This window comes from Paramisgurnus dabryanus, chromosome 8 (assembly GCF_030506205.2).
Source record: "Paramisgurnus dabryanus chromosome 8, PD_genome_1.1, whole genome shotgun sequence".
Classification (NCBI taxonomy): Eukaryota; Metazoa; Chordata; class Actinopteri; order Cypriniformes; family Cobitidae; genus Paramisgurnus; species Paramisgurnus dabryanus.
The window spans coordinates 2,123,906-2,138,300 of NC_133344.1; the positions used below are offsets into that span (position 1 = coordinate 2,123,906).

At 35.5% G+C, this 14,395-nt stretch overlaps 1 protein-coding gene across 1 annotated transcript in view; it reads left to right on the forward strand.

The window, feature by feature from the left end:
* The first annotated feature begins 535 nt into the window (after positions 1-535).
* The window catches only part of LOC135771637 (protein NLRC3-like), a 122,454-nt gene continuing 108,594 nt past the window's right edge, over positions 536-14,395 (forward strand). Inside the window, exons 1-3 of the mRNA XM_073815400.1 lie at positions 536-595; positions 4,740-4,855; positions 6,730-8,264. Of these exons, the coding sequence (XP_073671501.1) occupies positions 4,809-4,855; positions 6,730-8,264 (1,582 nt within the window). The 5' untranslated portion in view covers positions 536-595; positions 4,740-4,808. The remainder of the gene's footprint in view (positions 596-4,739; positions 4,856-6,729; positions 8,265-14,395) is intronic.

Sequence of the window (14,395 nt, forward strand, 5' to 3'; positions counted from 1 at the left end):
CAATAAAAATTACAGATCTCTCCATTCTTTGTAAGTGGGAAAACTTGAAAAAGCAGCAGTGTATCAAATACTTGTTCTCCCCACTGTATAGACACCCAAATGAAACTTATGATAGCAATTCATACCACCAAAAGTTCACAAAAAAACTTTAAACATTTTGTACAGCTTTAAACACATTAACCAAACAATGGGTTTTTTCCACCCAACAAAAAGTTAGTTTTACCCAACAAATGGGTTAAAAATCAACGTTGGTTTTGTCCATCTTTTATCCAATTTTGGTTACAAAACAACCCAATCTAGCTTATAAACTTTTTCATGATTTAACTTTAATAATTTTTTTGCTACTTACATTTTCAAAACTTTAAACTCACTGCATGTGTAACTCGATCAGTCATTTATTCAAACCTGTTATTTTACATTCCTTAAACTGTAAATGTTCCATACGTTCTAACATGTGATAACTTGTTGTCCTGAGTTCACTGGAAATTTTCAAGAAAAACACTCCCACATTCTTTATATGTAAATGAAGAGTAAAGGGAATTTTAGTTGCAGTGCTTCACAAGACTGAAGATCTACAAACATCATAATTTTTAAGGTAAGTTAGTAAATATTAGATCTGGAATACTAACTTAAATGTAAAAAGATTTATTATATGGCACGCATGTCTTTATATCTTATGGAGCATCTTTAGCTTTAAGTAAACATTGTCATGCTGATTTGACAACCTTATGCGACGTCAAAGCATTTATTTTCATTCAGAGCTGTATTAATTTTTGACTCTTGTATTGTATTGTAATCAGCATTAATCAGGGCTGGACTGGGACAAAAAATCGGCCCTGGCATTTTGGCCCAGACCGGCCCACTATAGGATCACAAATAACACCCATCTTTGTGCAAACTTGACTACCAACTCCATATAATGATTAATTAAAAAAGTATAAGAGCTGACACGTGACATTACAATAAATACAAGCACAATGCTTTGCCGGTTTTAAAAATCTGCCAATTGTCTTAGCCAGTGAGTACACAATGTTTAAACTAACCATTCTGACCACCTTATGATAACACTGAGACCTGATAAATGTTACAATAAAGTCGCAGTCTTGCGGCAGAGCCATGAGTCCGATTACATTGTGTGCAGAATATTTTGATCACTTTTTTTCTGAACAACTTTTACAAACTCCAAACTACAGTAATTTTAATAACCATCATTCATTTTGTATATATCTTTTCCTTTCATCCTATTTTATGCCCTTGCTGCCCGAATCAGGATTTCTTTTCTAATGGTCACACCTCAATTTTGCAATTTTCATTAATGGCATCTTTCTTGTGGACATTAAATAATGAATTTCCAGTGTGTGTGTTAAACATTTTTTGGCCCATTTTAAATGTGAAAGAAAATGTGCCTAATAATTCTGCACACTTGAATATAAGGTGCTTTTTTCTTCAGCCAGCCATCATTAACAATAATGTATTACTTATAAATGCTTTATTTACAAAATTGATGGTAGTTATTAAGATTAATTTGTTGTGGAATTAGTAAAATATGTTTGATAAAAACTGTGATCAAAAGTTTGATGTAGCCACAAATCTAACGACAGTGTTTTAAAAGCAGTTCTGCTTACCGCACGTTCACTCGCTTCTCGTCTCTTATTTTGATAGAAGCACACTGACGCTGCATGCTTCATAAAATGCCCTAAAAGTTGTGATTGGGCTAGCCAAATGTCAAATAAAAAGGAACCAATGGGCTGCTGATTAGGTGTCTCCTGGGCCGGTCTGTCTAAAAAAAAAATGAACATCTAATTACACTAACTTTTTTGGAAAATGCAGTTGCCACCGCGGCTTATAGCGCCATTAATGAATTATGTAAAAACAAAAACAAAGAAAGAAAGAAAGCAACGGGCTGCGTTGCCCGATGTACAAGTGTTATGGGCTGGTCAGACAAACCCCCTCTGTTTCTTGTGTCGGATGCAGTCCACACTGGGAGGGATGGAGCCTGTTAAGAGATTATTGGCCCAGTGTCAGTATGGAAAATGAACCATTGGGCCGCTGTCCTTGCTTTATGCGCCGGTTGTTGGCCAATTAAAAAAAAATCATATATCCACCGGCCCCCAAGTGCATCGGCCCACCGGGCATTTGCCCGGAATGCCAGATTACCAGTCCAGCCCTGGCATTAATATATTGTAATAGACATAAGTTGAAGCAGTACATGGGCTGACCCCAGGTTATATTTGTAATTTGGTCACAGTGTCCACATCATCTCACAACCATCCACTCCAAAATCTCTTATTTTGTATCAGCCTCGCTCTAAACTCAAAACTATGGGTGCGGTCGTTCTCTTGTGTTGTTTCAGGTTGTGTACTTCTTTACATTTTCATATAGGAATGCTCAGTTTTTTGATTGTTTTAATAAATTATTCAAAACATATATTTTTAACGAAGCTTTTAACTTATTATAGTTCTTGTGCAAATTGTTTATTGTGCTGTCATTATGCAGTAGCGTTGTTTCTTTTTATTGTTGCTTTTATTGTTGTAGCTCCTTGATTGTAAGAAAGGCACAATGCAAATAAAAGGTATTAATATTAGTAAGTTTATTTATCAAATGAGATAACACTGATGACATACGCAGCTGACAAATGAGCCCTCGCAATACAATCTCATCTTAATTTGTTTGTATTTTACAAGGTGTTTAAGTCGCATGAACTCTTACGACAACATTTGTTTTGTAAGATTTGCTTTTGCCCTGTGATGTTTAAGGGGTTTAGGGGTGTGATATCATTGTTTTTTATACTAATTGTAAATTTTGTATAATTTGCTAACTCGCAAAATACTTGTGAATTCCTGTGAGATCAGGACCTAATAACATATGTTCCAATTTGAAAAGTATTCATTTTTAGGGACACGCTATTATTAGATATGATGACATATTAGTACCTGATTTAGGATTTTGATTATATTTACTCAATTTACTAAATTTTAGTTTTTTACAACTTACAATTTTACACAATATATAAAGTAAAAAAAAATCTTTAATTAAAAATTAATCAAAGTTTGGGCTGAGTATTTACAGTTACGGTTCATGGCCATTTACAGATGATTTTTCTGTAGTTTTAAAGCACAATGTGAGTGTATATAAGTACCAAAAAGGGTTCGGCTATTGTTACAAGCTGAAGAACCCTTATTTGGTACCATTTAGAACCATTTTCCATAAGAGTGTAGTTGAAAATGCCTGAAAAAGTTGAAACAGCAACATCTGCTTTTTTGAATTGCATGGTCACATTTGAGAATCTCTGCTGTAAAACACAGTACATATTTGTTACACCTCTGCATTTTCTCTCAAATTGCTTTTTGTATTTGCAAAGTGTTTTCTGTTTGTTTGCAAGTCGAGTTTATCCTTTGCAAAGCAGATTGAGTTTGCAAAATGCTGGATTTGTTTGAATAATTTTGGCACAAAATTCGCTCTATAACATTGATGTATTTACATTTAAATGCACAAAGTGACTGAATTTGTTCAGTCTGATGGTTTACTTTGTGGCATATAGTAAATGATTTTTAACAAAAAACGTTTAACACAAATATTAGTATATTCTTAATTTAGCAAATTAACAAGTAGGGTGTGATTATTCTGATAAACATATTTAAGTACAACTTTTAAACATTTAAGTTCAGTAGAGTTTTTATTTAACTTTTGGGCATTTTAATTTAATCATTAATCTTATTTAAGTTTTTATTGACTTAAGCACAGTGCAATGTTAATGTTCAAACTCTGTAATGGTTGGCTGACAATAATAAATATTTTTATAAGGAATAAAAAAAAATTCTTATAGTAGGAATAATACTTTGTTTTAAAACTGTGCATAGCTCTGAATATTTAGGCCTACTTCACTTCTGGATTTTAATGTTTGTTAATAATGGTGGTACTTGGAGAGCCAAATATTTTTTATAGGTGGTACTTGGTGTAAAAAAGTTTGAGAACGACTGACTTAGTCCAATGATATCAGAATGTCTGATTGTGTCTGATTGTCATTTTTATTTTTTTGGATCAGACTCAACAGATCAGATCAGAGTTTCTGTGAGAGAATATAGATGTTCAATCTGAAATGGTTTCGTAGTTTCAAATCAAAGTGCATATTAACATTTATGCATTTTATTTTACTTTATTTTTGGTGTGTTTTGAGAATTTTAACATATTTTTTAAACGTTTAAGCTCATTTAAACACCATCTTGTATGTTGTTCTCCAAATCAAAAGTATGAGTAAAACTCAATGACTAAATAGATTTTGTCCCAAGCAGCGATTGAACAGCTCAGCAAACACAGAATGTTCCCCTAACGTTAGTTTTTGGTTAATTGTTTGGTTATGCTTTTGGGAACCATAAAATAACGCTCCCATTGCGTTACAGACTGAACGTAAAATAACCTAAAGATAACTTAACAAAAAAAAACATTAGACTAGAAAAAGTTATTAAGTGCACATTTTTTGTAATCATAAAATAATGTTAGGGGGACCTTATTCTTATGTTAGGAGAACGTTAAGCTAACCCCAAAATAATGTTTTATTTTCGTAAAAAAACTTTCCTGGCTAACCAAAAACAAACCTTGAAAAATAACGCTCTGGAAACCAAAAACTAAAGTTAGGGGAACGCTTTGAAAACCAAAAATTGTTAGCTGGGGAGACTTTGTGCAAATTTATAAACTATTTCTAATTAAAACAGAACAATAATTTGTTAAATTGTCATCAGATTTATTCAGAGTCTGTGGTGTTAATCAGATTCCTCAGTGGAGATCAGACTGATGTGACTGAATGATTCATGGCTCATTCACAAACATTCAGATATGGATATTCTTCAAGAGTCAGGTATTCTTATTAAAGTCTGTATTTACAAAAACATTAAGTTTACATGAACAATAATAAAGGCACTGTGTAATTAAAAATGTAATTTGTTATATTAAAAGTGCTATGAAACAGTAATTAGTTCAGTATAATTAAACATTATCAGCATATAATGGATTAAAGAATGGTTTACTTGAAGAACAATGTTAAACTACTGTATAATAACAGCCTCATGCAAAGCATTCCGGGAACCAGAAATCCTCATCAACGTTTTTGTTTTTTTTTCCTTCAGATTTTGGTTCACAGAATGGTTTGCATGAGGCTCTTATTTTAATTTTATTCTGTAATGATAAAGACTTGTTAATGTTTAATGTTTATTTAACTTTGAACAAACTGTTGCCACTACATAAAATACATTTAAATCTACAGTAAATTACTGGCAAACAGAAACTATCTTCTTTAAAAAGTGACCATATGTGGCACAATTTTGGTTTACACTAAGGTTAGCGTTTGCTGACTGTGCCATATCTTTACCAAATTTACCCCAGATATGTTTTAAGATAAGAGGGCAAAATGTGTGGCAACATATGCAGGACACTGTAGGCTCGCACAAAAAAAGCTAATGCTTATTGTGCCAAATCTTTGCCAAATCTGGTCATGATATTTTTTTATAATATGTGGGTCACATAACATCTGGGCCACTTTAGGCTCACACCCACATTAGCTAGCGCTTACCATCCTTGCAAAATCTGACCAAGCTATGTTTTATCATAAGTGGGTCACATTTGCTACATTATATCAGGACCACTCCCACAATACACTCAGAAAATGCTGAGTTAGGTCAAAAAAGGACAAACCCATCTGTTGGGTTAAATTAACCCAGAAAATGTTCATATTTGACCCAACAATGGGTTGAAACAACCAAGCATAGGTTAAATTACAATCCAAGGGTCAGCGTTGCCCCACATGGACCCAACACTGGGTTAAAATACATTTTTTAGAGTAGCTAGTGCTTACTGTGTCGTATCTGTGCCAGAACTGACACACCTATGTTTTAAGATAAATAATCCATATTTGCCATTTCATACATATCTGGGTCACTTTAGGTTTACACTCAGATTAGCTAGTTTAGGCTCATAATTCAACATTTCTTTGTTGCATCATGTGAACCATATGCATCATGCTTCTTTTCAAAATATGTGCCTGCTGCACACGCGTTGAAAAGGTTCATGATAATATAGACGCTCAACATTCACAAAATACTCACAAAACAATCAACTCGGACTTGAGATTAAGCGAGAATCTGACAGATCCGAGCGTCACTTTTATCATAAACCCTCTTAACACATGTGCAGCAGGCACTTAATTTAACAAAGACACATGATGCACATGGTTCACATGACGCATCTAACACATATTTTGAAATGATGAGCCACACACATGACGGGCTACATACATGTTGTAATGAGCTTCACATCATGCACCCTCAAAAAAGAAGTCACTGATCATTGCTTTAAGTGGCCCACATCTGTATGCTATGTGGTAAATCAGGCTTCTGGAGATGTTTTTTGAAGATGTACTCTCAAAGATTATCTCATTACATAAACCTATTAGATCAATTAACATAAAAATCTATAGTTTTAAAAGTGATGACAATGAAAGTTATATCATTTTTATAAAAAATTTACTTTAATCTAGTAGATTATGATTGAAACATACAGTTGTACTTTAGTCAGATTTTGCCAGTTCATAAAATCCATTAGAGTTTGGATATCAACTAACTGTAAACACTTTAGAAGTTATAAACAGAAAGATGAGAGTATTAACGCATGAATTTATGTATCTCATTATGTCTTTTTAAATGTACTTCTTTAATTTATGTAAAAATCTGTTTACAGTTATTATCAATTCAGATCAAATCTAAAAAAGAAGTATGAGTGTTTGTGTGAGGGAACATCAAGTGAGAGAAACCCAGCACTACTGAATGAGATCTACACAGAGCTCTACATCACAGAGAGTGAAAGTGGAGAGATCAGTAATGAACATGAGGTGAGACAGATTGAGACACAATCCAGAAGAACAACAACAGAGGAGACACCAATCAAGAGTAATGACATCTTTAAACCTTTACCTGAAAAAGACAAACACATCAGAAGTGTCTTGACAAAGGGAGTCGCTGGCATTGGAAAAACAGTCTCTGTACAGAAGTTCATTCTGGACTGGGCTGAAGAGATAGAGAATCAGGACGTCCACCTCATATTTCCACTTCCTTTCAGAGAGATCAATTTGATGAAGGACAAAACACTCAGTCTTTTAGATATTCTTCATAATTTCTTCCCAGAGACAAAAGAAATGGAAATCTTCAGTAAGAAATATAAAGTGTTGTTCATCTTTGATGGTTTGGATGAGTGTCGTCTGTCTCTGGATTTTAAAAGCAAAGTGAAGTTTTGTGATGTAAGTGAATCAACCTCAGTGGACGTGATGCTGACAAACCTCATCAAGGGGAATCTGTTTCCCTCTGCTCTCATCTGGATCACCTCCAGACCAGCAGCAGCTGATCTCATCCCCTCTGAGTGCGTTGATCGAGTCACAGAGGTACGAGGCTTCAGTGATCCACAGAAGGAGGAATACTTCAGGAAGAGAATCAGTGATGAGAGTCTGTCTGATCAAATCATCTCACACCTGAAGTCATCCAGGAGTCTCTACATCATGTGTCACATCCCAGTCTTCTGCTGGATTTCAGTCACTGTTCTAGAGAGAATGTTGAGTGAAGCAGAGAAAAGAGAGATCCCCAAGACTCTCACTCAAATGTACACACACTTCCTGATCATTCAGACAAACATCAAACATCAGAAGGACTATGAAAAGAAAGTGAAAGATGAAGACATGATCTTCAAACTGGGTAAACTGGCTTTTGAGCAGCTTAAGAAAGGCAATCTGATCTTCTATGATGAAGACCTGAGAGAGTGTGGCATTGATGTAGCAGAAGCATCAGTGTACTCAGGATTGTGTACTCAGATCTTCAGAAAGGAGTTTGGTTTGTATCAGGTGAAAGTTTACTGCTTTGTTCATCTCAGCATCCAGGAACATCTAGCAGCTCTTTATGCTCACATCTGCTTTGTAAACAATGGCAAAAATGTGTTTGATCATAATCAGTTTTCGAAAGTTTTGGGCAAAATAAAACATAAAGAGTTTTTATTAATCAGTTTGCATCATCGAGCTGTGGATGAATCTTTGCAGAGTAAGAATGGACATCTGGATCTTTTCCTGCGTTTTCTTCTGGGTCTTTCACTGGAGTCCAATCAGAATATCTTACAGGATCTACTGACACAGATGAGAAGTCGCACCTACATGAAAGAGGAAACTGTTGAGTACATTAAACAGAAGATGAATGAGAATCTGTCTCCAGAGAAATCCATCAATCTGATTCACTGTCTGAATGAACTGGGTGATGATTCACTGCTGCAGGAGATTCAACATTATGTGAGATCTTCATCAGTAGGAAAGACCAAACTCTCCTCTTCACAGTGGGCAGCTTTAGTTTTTGTGTTGTTGACGTCTGAGAAGCATTTGGATGAACTTGAACTAGAACCATTTATTGGAGATAAAAATACAGCAGATAAAGTTCTTGCGAGACTGCAGCTTGTGATTAAAGAAACCAAAAAACTCACGTAAGTAAAACTAACAACAATCACATGACTGTTTACATATTAAAGCAACACTCTAGTTGTGTTTGACATCGGCTGCGGCTGGATGTCACCGATCGGCGAGATTAGCCGCGTGCAGGCGGGGAGGAGCTGAAAACGGAGACGTGAAGTCGGACACGCTGTGGTTCCCATAAGGTGTGTTCGAGATCATCCGGCGATGTATGGCAATCCGTTTTAACTTTTATTCATTGTGTTCTTGATATCAACAATTCAATTTTCACTAGTTAAAATTTTAATTCTTGATATCAGATATTACATTTCTACTAGTATCAATGGCAATTCTGTATATCAACAATTACATTCCCACTAGTAACAATGTTAATTCTTGATATCAACAATTTAATTCTTGATATCAACAATTACATTTCCACTAGTAACAATGTTAATTCATGATATCAGCAATTTAATTCTTGATATCAGCAATTCAATTCTTGATATCAGCAATTCAATTCTTGATATCAACAATTAAGTTATTGATATCTGTAATTGTATTTTCACTAGTGAAATGTCACCATAGGCTGCCATTCAAATTCCATTTTTGATATCAAGAATTAGATTTTCACTAGTAACAATGTTAATTCTTGATATCAACAATTGAATTCTTGATAGCAAGAATTAAATTATTGATATCAACAATCGAGTTCTTGATATCAAGAATTCAATTGTTACTAGTTAAAATGTTAATTCTTGATATCAATAATTTGATTGTCACTAGCAGTGTTGGGAACATTACTTTAAAAAGTAGGCTAATTAGTTATAGTTACTGCGTTACATTATTATAAAAGTAATTCATTACCAGGAAAAGTAATTACTGCGTTACTTAAAAAATTATAATATTTCAAATAACTTGAATGCCCCTTACAAAATTAAATATGTTAAATGACTAAAATTAATACTAAAGAGAAACCACAAATTTTGTGGCAGCATGTGACGATGTGAGGTGCTTTATTAGATCAGAATTACTTGCCACAGACGTGGAGATACTTTTTCTTCATGGGCATAAGTTAGTTACACATTACACAAACATTCTTGCCTTTCACATCAAAAATGGAAAAGTAGTGCTTTATACTTCGTGTTTGCGACCGCTACCTTTGAGCTTGTTGTACTTGCCATCACCCTGTCGCCGGTGTTTTCGGAGTGATTGATGCGCGATGACCGGGCTGCATGTCAGTGCTTTGAGATGAGGCACAGTGAGCAGCAGCAACGCTGCTCGTTGAGAAGAGAAAACGACGCGTATTTTCATGTCAGTCTACAAAAGTCTCCAACCACGCCAGAAAAGATAGCTAGATTTGCCCGTTAAAGTCGCTAAAGTGATAGAAAGTTGCTAAATCTAGCGACAAAGTTGCTCAGACTTTTTTACACTGCTCGCTCGCTCAGACTCGGACTGTGCGAGTGGGCGTGCCTGTTTGTGAACTCTGCCTCTGGTTGGCTAACGATGGAAACTAAGCCAATCAACATCAGGGCTGCGTTCAGCCCCGACAGAACGTTGCACAACGTTTATTAAACAGAAACGGTGATGCATTGAACACCCTGTTGTGATGACGCAAGAGTTGCAACTACGGTAGCTGAGAGGCCATTCTTTGTGTTCTTTTTTAAATGTTTCTGAAGCCTGATGAAATCATTATAAATGTGTGTTTAATACTGTAAAATACCCTCGATGTTACAGTCACTGACCTTGCCGACCAGAATGAAAGACAACATTCCAACTTGAACCCATTGAGAGAGCTGTCTCTTTACTATCGCGTGGTTTTATACATCTTGCCGCTGATTGGGGTGACATTTCTGACACACCCACCAAACAAGAGAAAACGCTTCTAAAACCTGTTGCATTCCGTTGCACACCGTTTCAAGGAAACATGTCGTTCTACCCGGAAACCGTAGCAAAACGTTGCGCACCGGTGTGAGATTGAACGTGCCCCAGCTATGTGGTTCTCCCACCCCCTGTAACACACACACACACACACACACACACACCAATCAGCATCCGTTATGTTTCTCCCAACACACACACAAGAGAAAATCAATGTTTGGCTGAGAAAGCGAGCATACGCGGATGAAAATCACTACAGTGAGATCAATTTTAGTAACGCGCAGCATTTTAATGTCAGTAACGATAACGGCGTTATAACGGGGGAAATAGTAATTTATTTGATTACTCTTTACTGAAAAAAATAACGCAGTTACTAACGCCAATTACTTATAACGCCGTTATTCCCATCACTGGTCACTAGTGACCATTTTAATTTCTGATGATAGTTTGTTTTTTCGTTTAAACCAAAAAACAAAATAACGAGAAACCACACGTTTTTCGTTTGTCGTTTCAAACTAAAAAACAAAAACCGCTAAAATAAGAGCCATTCTTCCGTTTTTGGTTTCTGAATCTAAAAACGAAAAACGACTAAACCAAATTCAAATAACGGTCCGATTTTGGTTTTTGGAAATTCCTTTAGTCATTTCTCCGTTTGAAGATCTACATTAAAAGAAAGACAGGTTGGCCACGTGACGCGGAAGTTATAGTAAATACAGCCTATCAAAATAAAAGCCGGTCATAATAATATAGCACCAGAGTAACGTTAGAAGAAAAAAAAAAAATAGGCTTAGTGGTTACTGTTAGCGCAGAGTTGTTAGAGCTATATTATATAATTAAATTAATATTTAATGTGGTTTCCACCAAACTGTTCCCCCTTTCTACCAGCAGGTGGCAGTATTTAAACGACTGACTGTATTGTGTCTTTGGTAACTGTGTTTTAAATCAAGATTACTGATACAGATGTATTTATTGTTGTTCATTTTCGATTTTATTTGCAACTAGTTATCATTATCGTCATTCACCCCCAGCCCAGAGTTAAACCTGCATGCCCTTCTGTTTTAACCTGATTCTAACACTGCATCAGCTTCTTAGCAGCTCAGATCAAACAAACATCAGAAATGTCCTAATGCAGTAGGCCATCTGGCCAAAATAATAATTTACCAGTGTGCTATATAGTGTGTGAATCTTTCTCCTCTATTCCAGTGTGTATAACATACAACACCCCCATTGTGTTACACAAGTAAAGATAATCCAAGTCTTAAACATTTTTTCAACATATATAGCACATAAATGCTTTCAATGACATTGCATTTGCAATCTATGGCTGCAGAACATTAACTGTGAAGCCCTAAGGCTTAATTCTGTTTATTATAATTGCTTTATCCGTCTAGTATAAGCTTCCTCACATTATACAATTTGAATTAATGTTTGGGCAATGCGTGTATGCAGATGTGAAAGAGGAAAGTCTACTGGACAAGAGAAGACAACCAACCATGTATTTCAGTCAGAGGTCTGAAATATGACAAAATACCCCCCACCCCCGTTTTCAATTCCACATCATTGTCCATCTGCACCCCCACATATTCTCACTCCTCCCTTTCTACTCAGGGAATTTAAAACTGTTCAATTTAAAAGTAGTGTACGATCAAATACAGGAGTATTTTGCATTAAATGGGTAAAATACAATTTATCAGCATTCATATAAAATGGGTCACTCCACGACTACAGCACTGACTCAGATTACTGATCGGAAACTGATCAGTTAACGGAAATTGATAAGAAAAATTTGGTTGGTACAGTTTTGTTGGATTTAAGTGCTGCGTTTGATGTTTTAGATCATAGTATATTAATCAAAAAAATATGTTGTTATGGATTTGAAGCAGCTCCTATTAAATGGATGGAGAGTTATCTCAGTAACCGAGAGTATACTGTGTATTTTAATGGTAGTTACTCTGAGGTTGAAGAGATGAGGTGTGGAGTGCCCCAAGGTAGTTGTTTAGGGCCTCTTTTATTTTCTATCTTTACAAATGATTTTCCCCTTGTGTTGTAACATGCCACCATGGCAATATATGCAGATGACAGTACATTATATGCATCTGCAAGAACAGTAGATCAACTTAATAACATCTTAAATAAAGAAATGACCTTAGTTACACAATGGATTAGTGCAAACAAAATGTATGGTAGTTGGGTCAAAAAAGTTTTTTAAACATGACACCCACATTAAACTTGTTATCTGGAGATACTTTGATTGAACAAGTAGAAGAAACTAAATTATTAGGTATGTTGATAGCAAGTTGTCTTGGAATAGTCAAATAAACCAAATTTTACAGAAAATGGGTAGAAGCAGGGCTATTATTAGACAATGTAGGAAGTTCATTCCTTGTTGGACAACAAAACAACTGGTTCAGTCATTAGTGCTTTCTCATTTGGATTATACCTCAGTTGTTTGGTCAAATACAAGTGAAAACAATCTACACAGACTTCAGGTTGCTCAAAATAAAGCAGCTCGAATTGTTTTGGGCTGTCCATATAAAACCAGTGTGATTGTTATGCATGATAGTTTGGGTTGGTTAACTGTAAAAATTAGACTTAAGTATTTTTTAGTAACATTTATGAGAAATATTATTGTATCCTAAACTCCAGAAACAAATTATAATTTTTTTCAGATACACATAATTATTGCACTAGACAAACAGGTGAGATGCGATGTGTGTTGCCTTTATGTCGAACAAACCAAATACAGCGGTCAGTGTTTTATCAAGCTATGGTGGCATGGAACTCATTACCAGGATTTTTGGTGCTGGAAAATAATAAAAAACACTTTCAAAAGAAGTTAAAACTTTTCTTGTTCACACAGTGATTATTGATAGGTGTATACTCTGATTTTTATGTAGATTTATGTTGAATTCAATGACTTAGTTTTGTTTGTGAATATAGAATGTGTATTGGAGTATACAACCCCAAAACAGAAAAAGTTGGGACACTGTAGAAATTGTGAGTAAAAAAGGAATGGAATAATTTACAAATCTCATAAACTTATATTTTATTCACAGTAGAATATAGATAACATATCAAATGTAGAAAGTGAGATATTTTGAAATGTCATGCCAAATATTGGCTCATTTCGGATTTCATGAGAGCTACACATTCCAAAAAAAGTTGGGACAGGTAGCAATAAGAGGCCAGAAAATTTAAATTTGCACATAAGGAACAGTTGAAAGACCAATTTGCAACTTATTAGGTCAATTGGCAACATGATTGGGTATAAAAAAGAGCCTCTCAGAGTGGCAGTGTCTCTCAGAAGTCAAGATGGGCAGAGAATCACCAATTCCCCCAATGCTGCAGCGAAAAATAGTTTTCTGAGTTTCTCAGAGAAAAATTGCAATGAGATTGAAGTTATCATCATCTACAGTGCATAATATTATCCAAAGATTCAGAGAATCTGGAACAATCTCTGTGTGTAAGGGTCAAGACCGGAAAACCATACCGGATGCCCGTGATCTTCGGGCCCTAAGACAGCACTGCATCACATACAGGAATGCTACTGTAATGGAAATCACAACATGGACTCAGGAATACTTCCAGAAAACATTGTCAGTGAACACAATCCACCGTGTCATTCGGTGTTGCCAGCTAAAACTCTGTAGGTCAAAAAAGAAGCCATATCTAAACATGACCCAGAAGCACAGGCGTTTTCCCTGGGCAAGGCTCATTTAAAATGGACTTTGTCAAAGTGGAAAACTGTTCTGTGGTCCAACGAATCAAAATTTGAAGTTCTTTTTGAAAAACTGGGACGCCATTTCATCCAGACTAAAGAGGACAATGACAACCCAAGTTGTTATTAGCGCTCAGTTCAGAAGCCTGCATCTCTGATGGTTTGGGGTTGCATGAGTATGTGTGACATGGGCAGCTTACACATCTGGAAAGGCACCATCAATGCTGAAAGGTTTATCCAAGTTCTAGATACATATGATCCCATTCAGATGTCGTCTCTTTCAGGGAAGACCTTGCATTTTCCAACATGACAATGCCAGACCACATAGT